The 21,389-nt window shown below is 46.9% G+C and overlaps 1 protein-coding gene across 2 annotated transcripts; it reads left to right on the forward strand.

Annotated features, from left to right (window-relative positions):
* Positions 1-378: 378 nt before the first annotated feature.
* Positions 379-20,759, forward strand: Ffar4 (free fatty acid receptor 4). 2 transcript variants are annotated; one of them, XM_015500132.2, is made up of 3 exons: positions 381-1,400; positions 10,229-10,357; positions 20,107-20,759. In XM_015500132.2, exons 1-3 carry the CDS (start codon positions 834-836, stop codon positions 20,494-20,496), a joined length of 1,086 nt encoding a protein of 361 aa, XP_015355618.1. In that variant the 5' UTR covers positions 381-833; the 3' UTR covers positions 20,497-20,759. The 2 variants fall into 2 exon arrangements, with proteins under 2 accessions (XP_048657724.1, XP_015355618.1); XM_048801767.1 differs by lacking the exon at positions 10,229-10,357 and having other exon boundaries at positions 379-1,400.
* Positions 20,760-21,389: the final 630 nt, after the last annotated feature.

A 21,389-nucleotide genomic window follows, 5' to 3' on the forward strand; every position in this document is an offset into this window, starting at 1 on the left:
GAGGCACTTTCACAGCTTACTTATGCAACTGACAGTCTTGGAATATATCTTCCACATCAAGTTTATTCAAAGATTTGAAGGGCCACCCTTTCTACAAGAAAATGTTTTATATCATTATTCAGAATGCAAATTTTACATGCATTTTATTTATAGTAACTAATACTACTAACATTTAATCAGTGAATACTGTGCATGAGTTTTGTGCTAAACTCTTTATGACAGCCTTACAATAACTTAATGGTAGTATTATCATTCCTATTTTACACATGCAAAACGGGAGTACAGAGAGATTAATCCATCTGAAGTCACACATTATTAAGTGATGATAAAACAACTCCCCTACCAATAAATTTGGGGTCATTACAAGTGGTTTTTGGATATACCTCCAACAGCGGGGCTTCTTAAGTTAAGTCTGAAAGACACAGTCCAAAACAATATCCAAAGTTCAGCTCTGACATTCTTAAATCAATTTTAGCTAAATGGGAGGATAGTTGGCTTCACACCCGGTATCGCTATAGGATAAAGGAAGCTGTGGTTTTTCCGCGGGGGCTGGGGGATTTCTGGCCTTTTGGGAGCTTTCAAACAGCCTCAGAGCTGGAGGCCTCCGCCTCTGCAGCCGCCTCCCAGCCCAGCTGGTGTTGCCCGGCACTTCCTCGTTCCCTTGCGTCCAGGACGGGACGCAGTTCCCTACGCCCAACGCTCGCTCTCCTCTGGCGGGAGGGGTCCAGAGGACGGTGTCGCAATCACCTTCCTCCCTCTTTCCCCGCCTTAACACTCAGTCACCTCCCAGATGAGCGCGCTCGCAGACCGCTGCTGGCGGTCGGGTGCCCGGCATGTCCCCTGAGTTCGCGCAGACGACAGTCACCGGTCCTCTGCGCAGCCTGGAGCAAGCCAACCGCACCCGCTTCCCTTTCTTCTCTGATGTCAAGAGAGACCACCGGCTGGTGCTGAGCACCGTGGAGACAATCGTGCTGGCGCTCATCTTTGCGGTGTCTCTGCTGGGCAACGTGTACGCTCTGGTGCTGGTTGCGCGCCGACGGCGCCGAGGGGCCACCACCAGCCTGGTGCTGAACCTCTTCTGCGCGGACCTGCTCTTCACCAGCTCCATCCCCCTAGTGCTAGTCGTGCGCTGGACAGAGGCTTGGATGCTGGGCCCCGTCGCTTGCCATCTGCTCTTCTACATGATGACCCTGAGCGGCAGCGTCACCATACTCACGCTGGCCGCAGTCAGCCTGGAGCGCATGGTGTGTATCGTGCGCCTGCAGCGCGGAATGAGCGGCCCGGGGCGGCGGGCACAGGCTGCGATGCTGGCGTTCATCTGGGGCTACTCCGCTCTTGCCGCGCTGCCGCTCTTCATCTTCTTCCAGGTGGTCCCGCAGCGGCTCCCGGGTGCCGACCAGGTGAGCGCCTGTGAGCGCACGCAGACCCCCGTGCGGGCGGGCTGGGGGAGGGGCGGGTATCTGACGGAGGGGGTGAACGAGGGTGATGATGATTAACAACAGGACTTTTTGTTGCACTACTGTCATACACGATGCCCAGCGCTGTGTCAACCTGCGATGCATGTATTTACCAAACTCTTTTTTAAAAAATATTTATTTTTTAGTTTTAGGTGGACACAATATTTTGATTTTATTTTTATGTAGTGCTGAGAATGGAACCCAGTGCCTCATGCATGTTAGGCAAGCGCGCTACCACTTGAGCCACATCCCCAGCCCCTACCCCCCAATTCTTGCAAAAAATGCAACGGCGTGTTGTGAGGTTAATTAAATAATGGGGAGTTAAGGAGTCCGATAGAATTTCATGCATGTGAGATGGCTAATCACATTATATTGAATTTTGCTTTCTGGTCCGGTGTTACCCTAAAGTTATCACACTTGCAGGACAGATGTGGAAGCTGAGACACATAGGATTAATAACTTGTTCAGAGTATCTCATCCTTAGTTTGAGAAGGAGCAGAAGTTTCTGTGAAAGTAAGGGTTAGGAGCCTGTATTGAAAGCCTGAAGGCAGATGGTGCAGATGGCTGGGGAGAAGGGGCATTGGAAAACCAGAGCCCCTGACCCAAGGCTTCCCCTGAAGGGCTTCTGGTTTCCTCTTCGGAATCCTCAGTTTTTCCAGCAGCAAGATGGAAGGATTACAGCAGACCACAGAATCTTACCCTGGGAGCCTTGGACTGTAGCTTCAGGGTATTTAAGAAGTTGGGGGTTTGTTTGGGATAGCAGGCCCATAGTTGTCATTTATGGAGAGGTTCATGATCTAGAAATGATTCTCTGGACAGTGTAATACTTGCTTCCGTGACTTGAGTCCCATGGTCTAGAATTCTGGGCACAGGTTTGTTCTCTTTGCTGCCCCACCCCAGGGTGGGGCCATGGGCCTCAGGTCTAGTAGAAGGTGGCAGCCTGACTGGCTGTATTCCAGATGTGTTTCATTCTCCTCAGCACCTGGCGGAGAGAGACAGGCATCTGTCTGACTTATATGTGTCAGCAACACCTCAAGGCATGAGTAGTTGCTGTGGCTCAGCCTCCAGGAAGATCTGACCCAGGCTGAGTTCTTGACCCTGTCCCTTTCCCTTTCCAGGCCACTGGTTTTCTGGCCCTGGGGAACAAACTCTCACCCCAGACCCTAGGAAGGAGAGTGGGGCACTTTGAGCAGTCCAGGCACAAACAAACTGTAGTCCTGAAGAGAGAGGAGAAGAGCAAGGGGGATGTCCCAGGGGGACAGTTTCAGACTCTGGAGATGAGATGAACTCTGGTCCACTAGGACGATCAGAGTGTGTGACCTGCCCAGAGGCTGAACACAAAGGTGGCCTCCTGAGAATTTCCCAGACCAATCACATAGCCTTTTTTTGGTGGGGGTAGAATGGATGGAGGCTGCATTCTAGGCAAGCAGATGTGTGTGTCCTAAAAATCTGCTCTGAATAGTTTCTTTGTGAGTGTGTGGAATACATTTTGGGGTGTTTGATTATGGCTCATTAGCAGGAAGGAATCAGGCTTATGGCATGTGATCAATATGGCCGTGTCCACTCAGGTGCCCCAGGAGAGCCAGGATTAGCTGAGCTAGTGGGTGCTATTGGTCCCAGGAGATCAAGTGCCCTTGCTCAGGAGGCAGGTTCAAAGAATTTAAAAAAAAATGAGGTTCAAGGAATTAAAGACTAAATAGAAGATATTTTAAGTGTATCTTAAATTTCTAGATATATATTTTGTACCCTTCCTTTGACAGTTGTTTCAGGTATAGTCCTGCTTTACTGCCAAATAGCACTATGAAAGGAGGCTCTTGTCCCCTCCCAGAGAAAACTCCAGGCTAAAACTGGGTGCTAACATGGCCATCCGTGACTGAGCAAGGCCTTTGCATGGATGGAGGCATTCTTGTATCTGGTCCATCCTGTATTCTACCCCTGGTAGGGCATGTGTGTTCAGGAGCCCTCCAGAGCATTTCTAGAATGGTCTGCATCTTACCACAGAGTGCTTCTGTAGAGATCTGTGCTCCCTGGTTGGGCACACCAAGCCTTTTCTTGTTTTATTGAAGAAACACCTTCTTGGCTTTAAGGGCCTTTGGAGAGGGATTTGGGCAAAGCCACTGGAAGAGAAATGAGCTAGAAGTGCGCTTCAGAAGGGGCCAGGTGAGTTAACTACATGCCAGATCTCTATTCAAATTGGTAGATGTGCCATGGAGGGCTTGTAATGAAAAAAAAAAAAATGAGACAGTTCCTTCTGTTTTCCATTTTCCTTGTCTTCCCCCTACCTGTCTGTTATGCTGCCCCCTCCCAACCCCCAATCTCATTGAGTTTTTTCTCTCTGGGTTACACTATTCAGCAGTCCCTTTTTATCCAGGGTTCCACAGTTTTAGTTACTTGTGGTTTCAATAACCTGTGGACAACCAAGGTCCAAAAACGTTAAATGGAAAAGTCCAGAAATAAACAAAAAAATTAAAAATTTTAATTATCTTTTATTAGGTCATATTGTTATAATTGATATGTTTTGTTTTTAGTTTGTGATTAATTTCTTAATGTGCCTCATTATCATAGGGACTTGATGTGTAGAAAAAAAAAACATACTAGATAGAAGATTCAGTACTATCTGTAATTTGGAGCACCTCACTGGGGTCTTGGAATGTGCCTCAAGAGTAAGGAGGAGCTTCTGTTTCTGTATTTTCTGTGTTCTTTCCAAGGAATAAAATAGACAAACTCTCCAATTCCTTGAGGGTTTTTGCCTGGGTATATAGGAAACACTCCACTTTATAGGTTCAGCAATTGAAAGAAATAAGTTGAAAAGAATGGGGGGGTTGAGGGGGTGCAGTCACTTAAAAATGGGGGTGGGGACAGAGATAAATCTCTTTTATTAAAAGTTAGCAAAAGCCTCTTTTCTCAGTTGTCATATTAACAGATCCTGTCCAGTAGGTCACTAAATGAAGATTGGGATGGGGGGGATATTTTTCCTCCCCAAACAATGTGCTGAGAGACTCAAGTAACCCTAAGTACTTCCTGGCTCCCTCCTCTCAAAGAGTGTGTGGAAACAGTGCTCCTCAGAGCTTTCTGTTTACCTCAAATCCCCTAAAACAGGAACATGATGACCTTTGTCCCTTTGGGTAGTGGGTGTCCAGTAGTCCAAAGTGACCAGACTCTAAAACTTCATTGAAATTTGAATTCTATCTTGGGAATGCTTAGGAGTTGCGTGACAGAAAGGGAGCTGCCCCACCTCTCTAGGTCTCACTTTCCTTGATTTAAATAGACACGAAGACACTGTCAACCATATTGGATTGCCATGGGGATTTATGTTCAATAAATGGGCCAACACCTGGCACCCATACAGCTAAGTGCTCAAGAATTGCTAGCTATTATAAGTTTCCTTATCTTTGGGTATAAACATTTTAAACATTCTTCAAACACTATAATTCTTCTGATTGCTGTAAAATAATAAGCAGCCATTTTAAGAGGGTGGACAGATCTTAGCAACATTAACATCTCAGTCAGGCCAGCTCAGCCTGTTCCAATGGGATGCCGGCCAGTGTGTGCCGTGGCCCTGGCCAGGCAGTGACCTCCACCAGTAAGTGTGGAAGATGTCCACCTTGGCCAGAATGTACTGTCCATTCACTCCACAAACATTTACCGAGCACCCTCCTCTTTGACCCCTGTCACCAATGTCACAAATGCCCCTCATTTATTGAGCATTTAGTGAGCACTCAGATGGCCGCAGACCCTAGCTTGATTCTTTAGCCCATGGTAACCCCACAGCTATTGTGCTTTTTTAATGTTTATTTTCAGAAAGAATAACTTCCCAAAGTCAAAGAAGGCGAAGGATGGTTCTAGAATGTAGCCCGGCTCTGTCTGGTTGCTCTGGTGTCATCTCCAATGAGTTCACACTTCCTTAGGGCCCTTGATGCTTCTGTGGCTCCCTTCTTGATTTAATACCAGGCCACTGTTGTCATCAGTCTCTGTGGAGTGAGGCTTCCCTGGAGAGACAAGTGCAGTTCACTCGCCTGCGTTACTAAATGCTAGAGAATATTTTCAAAATATAAAGAAAGTAAGTCCAGCTCTCAGGTTGGTATTTTCTTTCTTTTCTGTTGGGAAGTTGCTAAAAGAGCAGATGTCTAATGAGGATTCCTTAAAATGACCTTGAAATCTTCCATTGTATTGGAAGAGGTAGGGCAGGGAGATGATTTACCAAGGGGTTCCCTGGTTCTGTAGGAAGACTCAGCAGAGAAGCTTCATGGGAAACAGTCGGAACCAGGTATCATTTGCCAATAAGTCAGACGGTGGTAGGAGGAATCGGCACTTGAGCAGTGCCTGTAGATGGGTGTCCCCATCCTTGAGGAAGTCTTAGAAAATCCCGACATCGGGTGACTTTGTACTGAGCACCCAGTGTCAGGCACCAGGCATCTTCTAGGTACTGGGATGCTGCCTTGAATAAGACAGCGTAGTTCCTGTCCCCCGTAGCACACTCCAGTGGGGGATCTTGAAAGGAAGCCAGGTGATTATTACAGTTTCGAAAGCTCTGGAAGGGACTCCTCCAGGCACCCAGAATCTGTGAAGGCTACTGAAAGACAATGTGTCTCCACCAGGTGTGGAGAGGAGAGGAAGTGAGCAAGACAAGGACCTGGGGGGACATGAGGGGCATTACAGGCAGAGGAAATGACCCCAAAAGGGAGCGAGAGAGCACAAAGAAGGCTAGGGTGACAAGAGGTGGTGCCGGAGGGTTAGCTGGACTAGCAGAAGAACCGGGGACACCCCTGAGGGAGTTTGGGCTTACTTGCTGAGAGATGGCTGGTCCCTGAGGGTGGCCAGTGAGAATGAGGTGTGTGGGGGAGGGGCGGGGTTTGTTTTAGTGGGAAAGGAGCAGGCCAGTCCTCTTGTTTCTGGCAGCCTGGAGGATGGTCAATTTGAGATGTCCAGGAGGTGGGACGATTTTGGGGTGAGATATTCAAAGTTTAACAAGCCTGAGAAGTCTCCTGCAGAGATGTGCTCAAGGTAGCCATGAGTCTAGAGTTGAGGACTTCTGATCCACTAGACCAGAAGCCACACTGCCCGGCTGAAACAGTGCTCATGGACATAGAAATTTCTCTCTTGAGAAACCTGCCCCCTGGCCTCTGGGGTTCTCTGGATCTCTGGCTCCCCATCTTGCGGTGGAGTTTCTTGTTTCTTGTTGTTGGAATTTCTTGTTTTTCCTCCCTGCCTGCATCTGTGGCTTCCTGGAGGGCAGGGACAGAGCCTCTATCATCCTCACTGTGGCCTTTCAGTGGCTTGGGCACGATGCCTGCAGTCAGTAAGTGGTTGAGCAAATCAATTAACACCACTGTTGACGCCACACCGCCGCTAATTCCGCTTCCATGTATCAGTAAGCAGGCAGGCCTAGCACTTATGGTTTTCATATTTCTTTCTTAAAATCAGGAAACGTTTCAAATATGCAGGAAAAAAAACCACCCAGAATATACTAACACTTATGTCCGTACCTTCCAGATTTGACCTGCTGCCCAACTCCTCTATCAATCACAGGCTGCAGGAGAAAACCATTTGTTGTCTGGATTTTTCCACAGACATAAAGTTATTCAATTCAGACCTCTGAGTGTGGGCATGGTGCTTTGTTTATTTCCTAATGAATATAGACACTACAATTAACCGACAATATCATACGATGCCCCTCCATGCCCAAGACCCATCCTACTGCCTCTTAGCTCAGATGGGGGTGAGGGGGTGCTGTGCAGGGTTCTTATCTTACTCCCTTATCACACTTCCTGCCTGGAGTGAAAGCCATAGATCAAACAGGTGAAAGGGCACCTTCCTTATTGAAATTTGGGGAGCTTTCTGGGATGAGCGTATTGTCTCTGTTGGTTAGGTCGGCTCAGCCCTCATGGTGACATGTGTGTTTCATGTTCTATCATCTTTTTTCATAAAAACTAACTTTTATCCTTTTGTTTCTCTCTTATAAAAAAACATATAGACACATTGTGGATGATTTAGATAACACAGAAGAATAAAAATAACTTACAAGTCCCATTCTAGTCTTTTCTGAGACCCTCTCAATCTCTTCTCTGCCTGTGTGTGCGTGAGCAGAGGTGTCTAGGTACACCTACACATACACATACACACATACATATTCACACATACACGTCAACACTGGGATCCCGCAGGTGTGACCTAAATAACAGCTGGAGAGAGGTTCTCCAAAGATTTTGGGCATGAAAGACTTTGGGCATGAAAATTGCAATGTATTGAATAGGGGACCATGACAAACTAAGTGCATGTTGATGAGGTTGAAGCCAGGGGAAGTTTTTAAAGGCAAAAATGAGGATTACATAAGTTATTTTGAAACAGCAATCCTTGGCTACAAGGATCCATAAATAAGGGTGGCCTCCGTTCATGGTTGGACAGACAGTTGCTGAACCAATACTCTCCAAGGGATTTTTGTGTAAGGTTGTGGTTTGGTAGAATCTTTATGATAATTCTTGTTATCAGGCATCTGTGCATGAGATGCCCTTCTTCACAATCTCCCAGCTTTATTAATTCATTAATTTTTGTCAGGGTCGGCTTGAGCAACTCCATTTTGATTCTGACAACTTTCACACAGGCACATGGTTACGGGACCTACTTTTCTGCCCCCAACCACAAGGAGTTTGAAAGAATCATCCAAAGAGCAGTGGTCAACCTCACTGCCAGTATTCAGCAGGGTCACCCAAGTTTCTTTCCAACCACCAAAACACAGAAAGATTTAGTAAACTGTCTTCCATCAGGTGTGGATGGTGAGGGTAGAGGAGCAAATTTTTAGAATTCCTAGTCCATTTGCAAGCCATTTAACAAAGCAGGAAAAGGAAGCAACACTCCAGCAAATGTGATTAAAACATTCTTCCCTGCTTGTCCTGCTTTATAATTTTCTCGGTAGATCCCTTGATGTCCCTTGTTACTAACTAGCTTTTGGGGCAAAGTATTATGATTAAAAACATCCCCACCTTTAGCGTTTCAGGCTGTTGTTGGAAGAGGATGTTTCTGAACCTTAGTTCTTTACTCTGTGAAACAGGAACAAAAAAATAATGTGCATCTCAATAAGGTTGTTGTAAGCCTTAGATGAGATGATCTAGTAAAGCAATTTCCAGTGCAGAGGGTATGCTCAATAAATAGCAGATGTTGTTATTTTCTGTTAAAATTGAGTAGGAAATTGAGTGACCAGTTGACTGTATTTTGAGATGGACAACTCAATCACAATACCTGTTGGCAAATATTAAAAATTCTTTGCTTTTGCCTAGGGTATACCAGTCGATAAATATTGGTCAAGTGAATAGTTGAATTAATGATGCTTCAGTTGATTATGACTCCTGGACATGGGTTCAGATGCCTTGTCCACCAAAAAATTAATATGTGGTCTTTTTACATAGCACACACTCTTTTAAAAATCTGGTCTATATGTCTAGAAGGGTTTAGGGAGACTTGTTTTCCAAATAGCTTTGTTCCTATAGTGGAGTGGGCCGGGGAAGTTTGTGGGTGGGAAAGTACAGGCACAACTGCCTTGGTCTGTTTTCACTGACATTTTTCTTTGTTGGAGGAAACTGTGGCAGCAGCTCTTAGTAATTGTTGGGTGAGGCTCCCGCCTATTGCAGTTTTGTAGCTAGAGTTGAACACTTGAATTCAACACATCACAGTATGGAAGCAAGGTCACAAACGGTCACACTCCAGTGGCTTTCCATGAGAATTGTGGCTGATATTTGCTTTGGGGCTGTAGTGTGTTCCTCTATGAAGGTGGCACATAAGGTTAGAGGCTGTAATTCTGGGCTCAAGATGCATTCTTGGAGTAAGAGGTAGCTGGCCCTCCTTTCCGGACTCCTTCCTTTGCAGAATCAGGTTTCAAATCCAGGGCCTGGCACATGCTGGGCAAGCACTCTATCACTGAGCTACATCCCAACCCTTTTTATTTTATTTTGAGACAGGGTCTCATTAATAAGTAGCCCAGTTTGGCCTTGAACTTGAGATCCTCCTGCCTCAGCCTCCTGAGTCACTGGAATTACAGACCTGTACCACTACACTTAGCAGCCAGGTTTTTTGATGCAGCTTGACACACTCATTTTTTTTTGTTTTGTTTTGTGTTTATGTATGTGGGTTTTCTTTTTTTGAGAAGAGGATCTCACTATGTTATTCAGGCTGGCCCCAAATTCTTGGGTCAAGCTCAGGAATTGTCCTGACTCAGACTCCCAATCAGCTGGGACTTATGGACACCTGCCACCAAGCCCGGCTTTGATGCCCTGAACGTGCTCCAGATAAGCACTTGGGTGCCTTGGCACAGACCCTGTTGCCTTCAGCTTTCAAAGCGTGACTGCACTGAGACCTCATCCTGTTTCCATGTGTTGGTGTGTAGCACATCGGTTCTGCTCTCAGGGCAATTTTCTCTTTTTTTGAAAAATGGTAGGCTTGGAAGAGAAAGCCTGAGAGCCCTTTGCATCTCAGCCAGGGGAGTGGAAAGAGCCACATGGGGAACTGCCCCTAGTTCTTATCAGCCTGGAACCCTGAGGCTCAGTTGCCTCTAACGGAGAACAGGGGTGATGATTATGGCTACCCCGAGGGCCAGAGGCGAGTGCTTTGTGCGTGTGTTTGGGGGAGGGGGGTCAGGGAGAAGGATTCTGGGGTGTACCATCCTGCCAGTTGTGTGGCACAACTGTGTAGTGACAGGTAACCCCCAACTGGGGCTGAACTAAAGGCCAAAGAAGAAGCCAGCACTGCAGTGATCCTGTCCTTTTCCCTTTTGTAACTAGGAAATTCCCATCTGCACACTGGTTTGGCCCAGCACCCCTGGAGAGATCTCGTGGGATGTGTCTTTTGTTACTTTGAACTTCCTGGTGCCGGGACTGGTCATTGTGATCAGTTACTCCAAAATCTTACAGGTATGTTTGTTTCCAGTGCTGCCACTGGATTTCACTCAGATTGCAGTGTTTCTGGTAGATTCTCAGAACTTCCAGGTCAGAAGTCAAACCAGTCCAGTCCTGAGTTCTGATTCACTCACCAGATCTGCTGCCTCAGCCATGTGAGGAAGGAGTTTTTTGTTGTTTGCTTGTTTTTGTTTTTTTTTTTTTTGATTTTGGTTTTGTTTTGCTCATCACTAAAGTAATTCAGGTTCATCATAAAAAAGTCAAATTGAAAACAGGCACATAAGTATTTAACACAGAAACTGAAAATCGATCCTATAGCCATTCTTAACAACCCAACGAGGTCCTTGCAGGTTAGTTTTTCTTATAAATTTGCACAAAAATCATCCACACTGTGTGTATTTGAAAGTGCGGGTTATCTCCAATAGCTGGCTGTTGTTCTTTTCAGATATGAGCTCACACTATCTGCTCCAGAACTTCCTTTTTTCGCTTAACACCGTATCATATCTTTCCTTATCAGTTCCTGTATCTTATCTCATGATGGCTGCATGGCTGCCCAGCATGTCGACATACTATAATTTATCTTATGGACTTTTGGGCTGTGTCCATTGGTTCCCCACCACAAACACAGCACTGATGAGAATGTACACTTTTTAAGACTTTTTATTGAAGTATAATATACCAATAGAAAAGCACACCCAGCTTACGTGTTCCCCTTACAGACTGAACACACTCATAAAGGCAGCTCCCGGATCCCGAAAGAAAAGGTTGCCAGAAGCCCCTCCTCTTACTTCCGGTCACCTGCCACCTGGGAATGTCCATTTCAAATGTGTATTGACACAGGAAGTGATGTCTGCCCTCAAAGCGAATATCTGCAGGGGTGTGAAAAAGATGGACCCCCTCTGTCCCCACCTCTTAAGGCAGCCCTCTGCATGGCAGGTCCCAGCCCTACAAACCTCACCTACATGTATTTGTGCCCTAGTCCCCTTGGAGGAAATGCAGCCACTGAATCTTAATTTTATAGCATATTACTTAGGAGTCATCTGTTAAATAAACATATTCAAGTGGAAAGACCTGTTTGTTGTCTGGTCAATTTTATAGCCTTTCTTTGTGGCTGAGGCTTTGTAACCTTCTTATGTGCCCAGAACCCAAAGCCAGACCAACCTCCAACCGGGTCTGCTAGTCCCTGGTCCTGTGGGAGTTGGCCCCCTAAGTTACTCCCTAGAATCTTCTCCACCAGATGAATAAAGATTGGGGCTTGTTCAAGTGCATGAGCAGATTCAGGCTTTCCAAGGGCACCTAGCATATTTTAATGTTATAAAATTGTTAGCTACCCTCATTAAGTTAAAAGCAAAGAAGTGAGGGAAGAGTTTTATATTTGCTTAACAAATAGTTATGTAGTGTTTAATGTGTTATCAAGAAATACCTCATTTAATCCTAATAAGCATTACAGATGAGAAAAACCAGGCACAGCGAGGCGAGGTAATTTCCCCAAGGTCACGTAGCTCAGAAGTGAGAGTCTCATAAACCCAAGTACCCTGGCCCTAGATTCCCAACAGTTTTAGTTCCTCAGACATATGTTAAGAGTCTACTCTGTGCAAAGTGCTGGGGAGGAATAGAGGTAGGTCAAGAGTGTAGAAGTTCCATTCTCTAGAAGGAACTTTGAAACAAAAGGGGAAGAGGAGAGACGAGCCAAAGGTGCTGCTATTTAAAGCAAGAAACCCTGGAGCACAAAGTAGAGGCTAAGACAGTGTATAACACTTTGCAAACTGTTGACTGCTGCACCAATGAAAAAGATGGATGAGGAGTATTAAAGAGGAGAGCAAAGGGCCATGAAGACAGTTGCAGAGATTCAAAGGGATATTTTCATAACCTGGCTTTGAGTCTTGAATCTGCCACTTACTTGCTGTGTGACCTTGAGCAAGTTACTTACACTCTCTGAGCCTCAATTCCCTCATCAGCAAAATGGCAATTGTAGTTTAACAGTGAGGTATTGTTGAGGTACCATGGGTAGGACATCTAGTGTCTGCCTGCCCATGGCAGGGGACAAATGAATTGTGTTTGTTGTTATTGTTAGGCAAGGTTGTTCTCCCAAGCTTTGTCTCCAGTGTGCTGGGAAATGGTATCCCTGAGACTTAGCAGAGCTGATTGGGAGGGAGTGGCAGCATCTGGCTCTTCTTCTGAGTCCACTCCCAAGCCCCTCAGCGTTTGGGAGGGCCCTGGTGAGCTCACACTTCTGAGCTTCCCACTGAGAGAGGAATGATCCCCACACCATCATTTTATTCTCAAGGCCAAAGCCCACCTGGAACAATTGGAGGCGACCTGGGAAACTGGGAGAGGTCTCTTCTTCTCCATCTGCCTCCAAGCAACAGTTCACTGTTCTCCAAGTCCTTTGCATCTAGAGCCACAGCCAGCCCTCTGTGCATCACACACCGCAGGGTGGCATCTGTCATGACTCACAGTGGTGCAATGGTGCATTGAGTAATGGGTCAGAGAGAATTTAGATCCAGTCACTTCCCTCACACATGCAGCAAAATCCAAAGCCCTCACCTAAAAGCCCTATGTGATCTGGCCCCTGTCTGTCCCCCTAAGCTCATCTTCTCCCCTCTGTTATGTCCAGACTGGCCTGGGGAGGGTCCCTCACACATGCCAACACACTTATGTCTCAGGCCTTTGCACCTGCCATTTCCTCTCCCGGGTCTCTCTTACCTCAATTGCTGATGGTCCACTTCCCACTTCAGATAGGTCCTTGTTCAAAAGGATCTTCTTCAGAAATACCACCTATCAATCTCTGATCCTTGGCTTATCTCTTTTCAAAACACTTCCAATCCCTGTCACATTCTGGTTGTGTGAATTCATTTGTGCATCAGTCATCTGTCTCACCCACGGGAGGGCAAGCTTCTCGTCCCTGTGCCTAGACCAGAGCCTGGCTTGTTCAGGGCAGGTGCTCAGGGAATTCTCATGGAGGAGTGAGGCTTAAGCCTTGGATCACACTGAAAGGGTCTACAGGGTGTGATCTTTGGGGGCAGTCGGGAAAGTACAAATAATCATCATACTGGGGTCCTTCAGCAAACTTGATTTACCATGCGACCTTGGACTATTCTTTTAAAACTCAGGACTCAGTTTCCACTGAAGCCAAACATGTCTCAGTGGATTGTTTAGCACAATAAAATAAAAGAGCAGATATGATGTTTTAAAAATAACAGTGTTAGCCGGGAATGTGGCACACACCTATAATCCCAGTGGCTCAGGAGGCTGAGTCAGGAGGATGGCGAATTCAAAGCCAACCTCAGCAACTTAGCAAGGCCCTAAGCAACTCAGTGAGACCCTGTCTCTAAATAAAATACAAAAAGAGCTGGGGTGTGGCTCAGCGGTTAAGCAACCCTGGGTTCAACCTCTGGTACAAAAAAAAAAAAAAGATAAATTACAAAAATAAATGTTATTGTAAATATAAGACTTTTGAAAAATCTTCCTACCTCACTAGCAAATCTGAACTGCTGCCTGTTTCCCCAGAGGACTGTGACATCTGTCCTCACTTGGTGCCTGTTGAGTTTGCCAGGCTGGTAATTTGGAAGCAGGCAAACTGTCAGTAGGTAAATGCTGTGTGTGGATGGGATTTCCTAGTTTACTTGAAAATAGACACAATGCAGAGATGCTGGATCTGCTTTTCTGCCCAATATATATATTTGTGTGTGTGTGTGTGTGTGAAGAGCACCTGTCAAATTCATTTGAACAACAGGGTCCATTAGCCATATTCCTTCACCTGTCTTCTTGCCTCTCACTCAGGTCCCATCTCTGGGCTTAGAAGTCACCCTGATCTCTTACTGCTCTGAAGCAGAGCCTCTCAGTGCTCTCTGGAGCTCCATGGGATGAATTTTAGAACGAGTCACAGTCTATGAGTGTGGAAAATACTGGGATCATCAGAGTTCCATGGGATTCTTTGCTGTAAGGCTTCGGGCAGGCAGGGGCTCTTCGGCACAGGAATAGACCAGGCAGCATTGCTATATCTGACCACAGAACCCCATTTTCCCACAGAGCTTCTCTTTGGATCAGTGCTCCGTAGAAACCTTGTTGGGAAACCTTGTTGTAAACTTTGTCTCTGGTTCTGACCTGGGCAAGGATTCAGGTGGGCTTCTCCTTGGGTCTCCCCCTGTCAGTCATCCTTAAAGATTGTCAGTCACCCTTCAAGAGCTGTTTGATGTAGTGGGGCAGTGGCCATATTTGCTGTCAGCCTTCTCTGCTTCCTCTTTCCTTGTGACTCAAACATACCATACATTTTTAGTGGCTTTTTCCAATTGACAGTTTTCCCAAGGGAATAGCCTCCCAGCAACTCCTAAGTGCCTTCGATCAGGCTGTGAACACCAGCTGTTTGGGGCTTGGTTTACATCATCTCCCAGCAACCATGGCCGTGCTACCCTTTGGAACTGTGTTTCTTTATTGTCCCTCACCCCCCCACACACACACACGCATTACCCACATTACACTGGAATGGACCTGCGCCACGACCAGCCTCTGTAGCCCAGCCACATAGTAGGCGCTCAATAAACATTTGTTGATAGAACCAATGATTCTTTTGCTTGCAATTTGAAAACCCTCAGCCTATCTCAGAGTTTCACTGAGAAAGAATGTGTTTCAGGTGAACATGAAGGTTTCAGGCAGTGAACATGAAGCCCTTCCTCCATACCTGGCCTTTGTTCCCCAGCTTTGGGGACTGTGTGCTGCTATGGAAAGGGAGGTGGACCTACTGGAAAGACAGAGTCTTCCCTCTGAGGATTCTGTTGATTGACTAGGCAGCCTCCAAAGGTTACCCCACCTCCCAGGGTCAACCTCTGTCAGCAGGAATCTCCTCCACCTGCAACCACCTGGGCAGCAACCTTGGTCTGGTGGCCATGTGTGACAAAGGGGCATGAGATGGAAAGAAAGTTCCCTCATAGTTTTCCAAAGCTCATGTGGGTGTAAAGGCAGGGAGACTCAATAAGACAGTTTTAAAAGGGACTCTCTTAGTCTGGCATAGTGGCACACACCTGGAATCCCAGCAGCTCAGGAGGCTGAAGCAGGAGGATCTTGAGTTCAAAGCCAGCCTCAGCAAAAGCGAGATGCTAAGCAACTCAGTGAGACCCTGTCTCTAAATAAAATACAAAATAGGACTGGGAATGTGGCTTAGTGGCCAAGTGCCCCTGAGTTTAATCCCTGGTACCAAAAAAAAAAAAAAAAAAAAGGAGTTTAGGAAAAATGCAGATCTCTGGGTCCCCTCAGCCCCACAGAATCAGAATGTCTGAAGGCGAATAAACATTTGCCTCTTATCATGGGCCCAGTGGTGTGAGCCACATTACTGGGAGCATCTCTGCGTGGGCTATACCCCACCTCTTCACCACGAGGCTTGGGTAGGTCACTTCACCTCTCAGAGCCTCCACCTTAGGAGGTGACCCCAGAACCTATGCAGAGGCTTGTTTTGAGGATTAGAGTTAATTCTCAGGAGTTAATTGAGTGTTTAGTTTAATGTAGAAGCTCATCAAGCGTCTACCCAATGCCAGAGACTGAAATGCTAGATAAATGTTGACTTAGCGTAGACACCTAGCACAGGAAGGTGCAGGGAAGGAGCACATTTGACTATGAAGCCCCTGACTCTGCAAACTGTGGGGACTATGAGGGAGCAGCATCTACCAGTTCTGACCAAAGAAACGAGCTAATGCTCCTGGCCCCAAAGTGAGTCAGCCCACTTTGACCATCACGTCATCGTCAGGCATCGGCCAGAGCCCCTGGCCCCAGACGGAACAGGGAGCCCTGTCTAAGGTCCTAAGCTCTGGGGAGCCCATGTCTGGTGAGGGCGGAGGTAAGAAAGATGCTCATGTGTCTACCACAGGGTTCCTGTGGCAGGCGCTGAGAGTACCCGAAACACGCCGCAGGGTGCAGCAGGACGTGAGCCAACAAAGCTTCTAGGAGTTTCTGGCATTTGAGCTTGGAATTAAAGTCTGGGCAGAAGGATTTCCATTGATGGGAAGTAGAGAGTGGGAAGGAACTAGTTTAAGATCAGGAGCTCAGGCTGGAGCCAACAACCAAGTTTGAAGCTCAACTCTGCACTTCTTGGTTGGGCGTTCACCAACCTCTTTGAGCTTCAGCTTCCTCATCTGCAAAATGGGAATCAGCAAGTACCTACCTCACAGAATGCTGGGAGAGGTTAGAGAGGCAAACCACGTGATGGGTAAGGACCTGGCACATAGTAGGTGCTCAGTAAAAGTGAGCTCCCACCAACCTTATTGATTCAGAAAATATTTATGAGACACTGTACCAGAGTCTCTGGATGCACGCTGTTCTTGACAGGCTAAGGTGGGCAACAGGAGGGATGACACTGCTGTTGGAATCAGCCCTTGAGCACTCACCAGGGACACCCCGATTTAGAGGTTATACATTTTCCCTGCTGCCTGCTCGGCTTTCCACTTCCACACCTGTTGGCCCTTAGATCACCCATCTTGCACCTGGATGCTCGGTCTAACTTTGTCTCTACACAGTGACTTCCGGACGTGGAGGGGCCAATAGGACTTGCAGCACTGGAGTGCGAGTCGGTGGGTTCCCTCTGCTGAGTGACTCCACCTGCAGAGCAGGGGCATGGAGGGAAGGGCTGGCTACACAACCCCTCCTGAGCCTTTTATGATGTAGCTAATCGTTAACTCCACTGAGCTGGATTTTCACAGATGGGAGCTGTCACCATTTATTATCTGTGGAGTGACCTTCAACAAGTAACTTAAATTTCCCGAGAATGAATTTGCTCATCTGTGAAGCAGGAATAACAATGGCACAGAATGCAAAGAGGAGCTGTGAGGATTAGAGGTGACAGTGGATGGAACATGTGGGGAGCCCTTGGGAAAGCTAATTCCTGTTGTCCTGGTTGTCGGGAGCTTCCAGAGAGAAGAGGTCTGTCCACCTTGCACCTGCTGCTCTCGTCCCCCATCACCAACAGGTGCCCTGAACTGCCACGCTGGGCCAGCAAGCAACCACAGAGAATCACGAAACAATTAAACAGCTCTCCTTTAATTAGACAATTAGAAGGATTCTAGGGAGAACAGTTTAAGCCACGCTGATCTTGGAATTAAACTTGCCCAAATTAAGAAGGTGGCTAATTACCTTCTAATTACTTCTTCTCTTGAGATTCAGGAATCATAGGGGAATGGGCCCAGTGGTCCAGCACAGAGCCCACGATGTGGCCAGTTTCCAGATGATGTAAGCATCCCTGTGTGGCCAGAAGCCTCTTCCTGTAGGAAAGGCAGGACAAAGGCCGGCCCAAGCAAGTGGAAGTTAGCAAGGACGGCTATTGTGGTCAGGATGGTCCTCATTGGTTCTCTTCTCTGGGGCAGAGATCATAGGCTGGCATTTCAGGCTCAAAAAATCAGCATCTGTTCCAGCCCAGGCTGGCTGTTCGCAGCCAGGCCCCACCCTACCATCACTAGCCCTACCCTACCCCACTCGCTGGCATCATGGAACCTGAGTAAGTCACAGGGAACAGCCAGATCTTCTCCCTTCTGGCTGTGCCCAGAGGATGCTTGGAATTATGCACAAGAGAGATTAAACACTCCTTCTCTCCTGGACATTCAGAGCCTGAGTACTGGACACTTTCCCGCCACCCCAGTGGTCACTCACCCAGCCACCCACCACCCTGTGCCAAGGAGCAGGGCTTAAATGGCAGCACCTGCTCTCTCACAGACTCAACCCTTATTGCAAGACTCCTGCTTTGAAAGCAGCTTGGGTAAACTATCTCTTAGGGAGCTGTTTTCTAACCTGTGCATGGAAGGGGCAACAGAGGCCCTGGCTACTCAAAGCAGGGTCTTTGGATGGGAAGCATGGGGGGGCTGCTGTTCCGCAAGAGCTTGCTGGAAACGCAGAATCTCAGCTGGACCCAGACCTTCTTAAGAAGAATCTATATTAAAATAAAGGAGGCCACACTGAGTGCCACTCCAGCTCTGTGGTTCCAAGATGTCACGAAGCTTTCATGTGGTTCAGATACAGTGTTTTGAGGTGGGGCAGTGGGATGGGGGTGCATGCAGGGCTTTACTCTATTCAGTCTACATCAGTCGATGGGCCATTCTTGTGTCCAAGGATCCTGCTGCCAAATTAAAGCCTCTCTGTGGCTGAAGGAAGACCCTCTAGCTGAATAGACTGGACAGGAGATCCAGGGCACGATGCCTGCAGGACCCCCGCAACCAGGGTCCCCTTCATCATCCACAGTGCCTCTGCTGTCATGCTGGCCTTGCTCATCAGTGCAAAATGTTAGAGGTCCCAGAAATCCCACTGGGAGGAATTTATTCCATGGATACTCTCATATAGATGTGCAAAGATGTACCTGAGGGTGCTTATTCTCCTGATCCCCACCCCTCGGTGGGATATACTTTATCAAATGGCTGTGATTTTTCAACAAATGTCACCAGAAATGCTCTGACAAGCTTCTCTTTCTTGCTGGGGACAGACACATTTAATGACACATCTGATTCCATAACTTTCCAATTGCTTTTTGACTGTGCCTGTTTATCTTACTTATTTTTTTAAATTAAAAGCTTTTTAAGATTTGTTCTTTTTTAGTGATACATGACAGTAGAGTGTATTTTTCATGTCGTACATACATGGAGTATAACTTCCCATTCTTGTGGTTGTATATGATGTGGAGTTTCACTGGTTGTGTATTCACATAGTTTCACTGGTTGTGTATAGGAACATAGGAGAGTTGTGTCTGATTCATTCTACTGTCTTTCCCATTCCCATCCCTGTACCTACTTATTTAAAAACATCGATTTCATAGTCATTCCAATGCTTCCGGTGCCTGCAGTGGGGGATGGGCTTGTGTGAGGGCTGGGAGTGGAATGGAGAAGGACAGGCTGTCCTGCCCGTGCCCCTGACTGCCCTTAAAGACAAGGAACTCACAATTGCCCGTGTGAGGAGTTTGTCCCCTTCTGTTGGTAATTGACTCTGATTTCCACGTGGCTGTGGGGGTGCCCACAGGTCCTGCTGATGAAGGGATCATTCCCAAGCAGCACCCACCCCATAGGTGTTAGTGGCTCTTCCCAGACTTGGTTTCATTTTGGGGCTGACCCTGGCAGCAGCTGTCCAAGCAAATGACCAGCCTCCAAACTCATTTACCTTTTAAAGGCCCCAACTCAGGCCTGTAGGCAAGACCAGAATCCACCACTTTTTTTTTTTTTTTTTTTTTTTTGGAGATAGGGTCTCATACATTCCATCCCTGGGAAGGCATGTAGAGCTGGTATGTAGACCTTCCAGAAGGTCATGCAGGAGACCACCTCCTCTGGTCACCCCTGGGCAATGGAAATGGAGGGTACAAAGGCTAGAGAAGAGACCTGGTATTTTTCATTTGCTCCCCTTCAGTGTTTGTAGTTTGAGTTTGTGCCTTGGGCATGTATTGCTTGTGCACAATTATTTACCTTTTAAAAAGCCACAGTCACAGCCAAGGTGTGCTTCTGAGCACCTTGCTCCTCTAGACCACCCGAGTCAGGCTCTTCACTTCCCCTCATCCATTCTCTTTATATCGTGGGTGATTTTCTGCCTTATTCCTGGGGCAACAAGCCAGGTGTCCATTTCTCCAGTGCGTCCTCGGTGTGGGCAGCAGGCCAGCTGCAGAGGAGGCAGCTCCTTCCACACAGAGTTCCAAAGAAAGACACCCCAATGCAGCGGGATGGCACTTTCCAGTTTCTGAGCTCCTAACCCCCCAAATCTCTGACATTCATCGTAAATTGTGGCTCTGTTTCTGTTTGGGTTTCCTGCAGATCACAAAGGCATCGCGGAAGAGGCTCACCATGAGCCTGGCGTACTCGGAGAGCCACCAGATCCGAGTGTCACAGCAGGACTTCCGGCTCTTCCGCACCCTCTTCCTGCTCATGGTGTCCTTCTTCATCATGTGGAGCCCCATCATCATCACCATCCTCCTCATCTTGATCCAGAACTTCCAGCAAGACCTGGTCATCTGGCCATCCCTCTTCTTCTGGGTGGTGGCCTTCACATTTGCCAATTCTGCCCTGAACCCCATTCTCTACAACATGTCACTGTTTAGGAATGAATGGAGGAAAATTTTTTGCTGCTTCTCCCTCCCAGAAAAAGGAGCCATTTTTACAGACACATCTGTCAGAAGAAATGATTTGTCTGTTATTTCCAGCTGATTCGTTTTTCTCGACACATGAAGTCTCTCCCTGTGGTGAGCCACGGTGTGCTTTAATCATCCACCAGTGCACCCTACTTTACGGAAACAACCTATGCAAACATACATCTGCAGCAGCAGCAAATTAAGGGACGATCATTCCGTGTAAACATACTTTTCCTTTATAAGAGGACTCACGATTGGGTTCCTTTGAAATATGAACTTTTTCAGTGTGTTTGTAATATGATTGAAATTAATAAATTTTTATTTATACCTGTTCAGCAATTACATCTCCTACATATAAGGTCACACCTCATGGTTTCTAAAGTGAGTCTTGGAACTGATTGAGGACTCAGATTCTCCTTTAAAGGGTCAGGGCCACTCTGGATACCCAACTTGGGCTCCTTAGGAAAGGCCTCAGGGTCTTTCATTCATATCAACCCTGAATTTGGTGTTTGGTATTTGGTATTTGATATTGATGAATTTCCAAGGAATAATTAAAGGTGATTATTATTTTTCATGTATTAAAAATGCTATGGACCCCTTAAGGAGAAGCAGTGTCATGGAATCAGAGAGAAGATAGGTTGGCTTCAGAAGGACACTGAGATCTGGAGTGAGTCCCCTCATTGATCCACCCATCAGAGGCCTCTTAAGCATTACTATGGCTGGACAGTGTTCTTGAGCTGGGAATTCAGTGATGAACCAGATGGCCCTGGCCTCTGCTCTCAGAGAGCTTCTTCCCCTACGGAGTACAAATGCTAAACAGAAGTGAATAAATATAGTATCCCAGAGTGAACAGCACCTGGGGAAGACGGGACAGGGTGCTGTGGGAGTGATGGCCACTTAGATGTGGTGGGGAAAGGTGACTGGCAAGAAAGAGTGTGCCACGAGGCTCCAGGGGAAGGGGCTTTTCAG

This window comes from Marmota marmota, unplaced genomic scaffold (genome assembly GCF_001458135.2).
Source record: "Marmota marmota marmota unplaced genomic scaffold, marMar, whole genome shotgun sequence".
Classification (NCBI taxonomy): domain Eukaryota; kingdom Metazoa; phylum Chordata; class Mammalia; order Rodentia; family Sciuridae; genus Marmota; species Marmota marmota.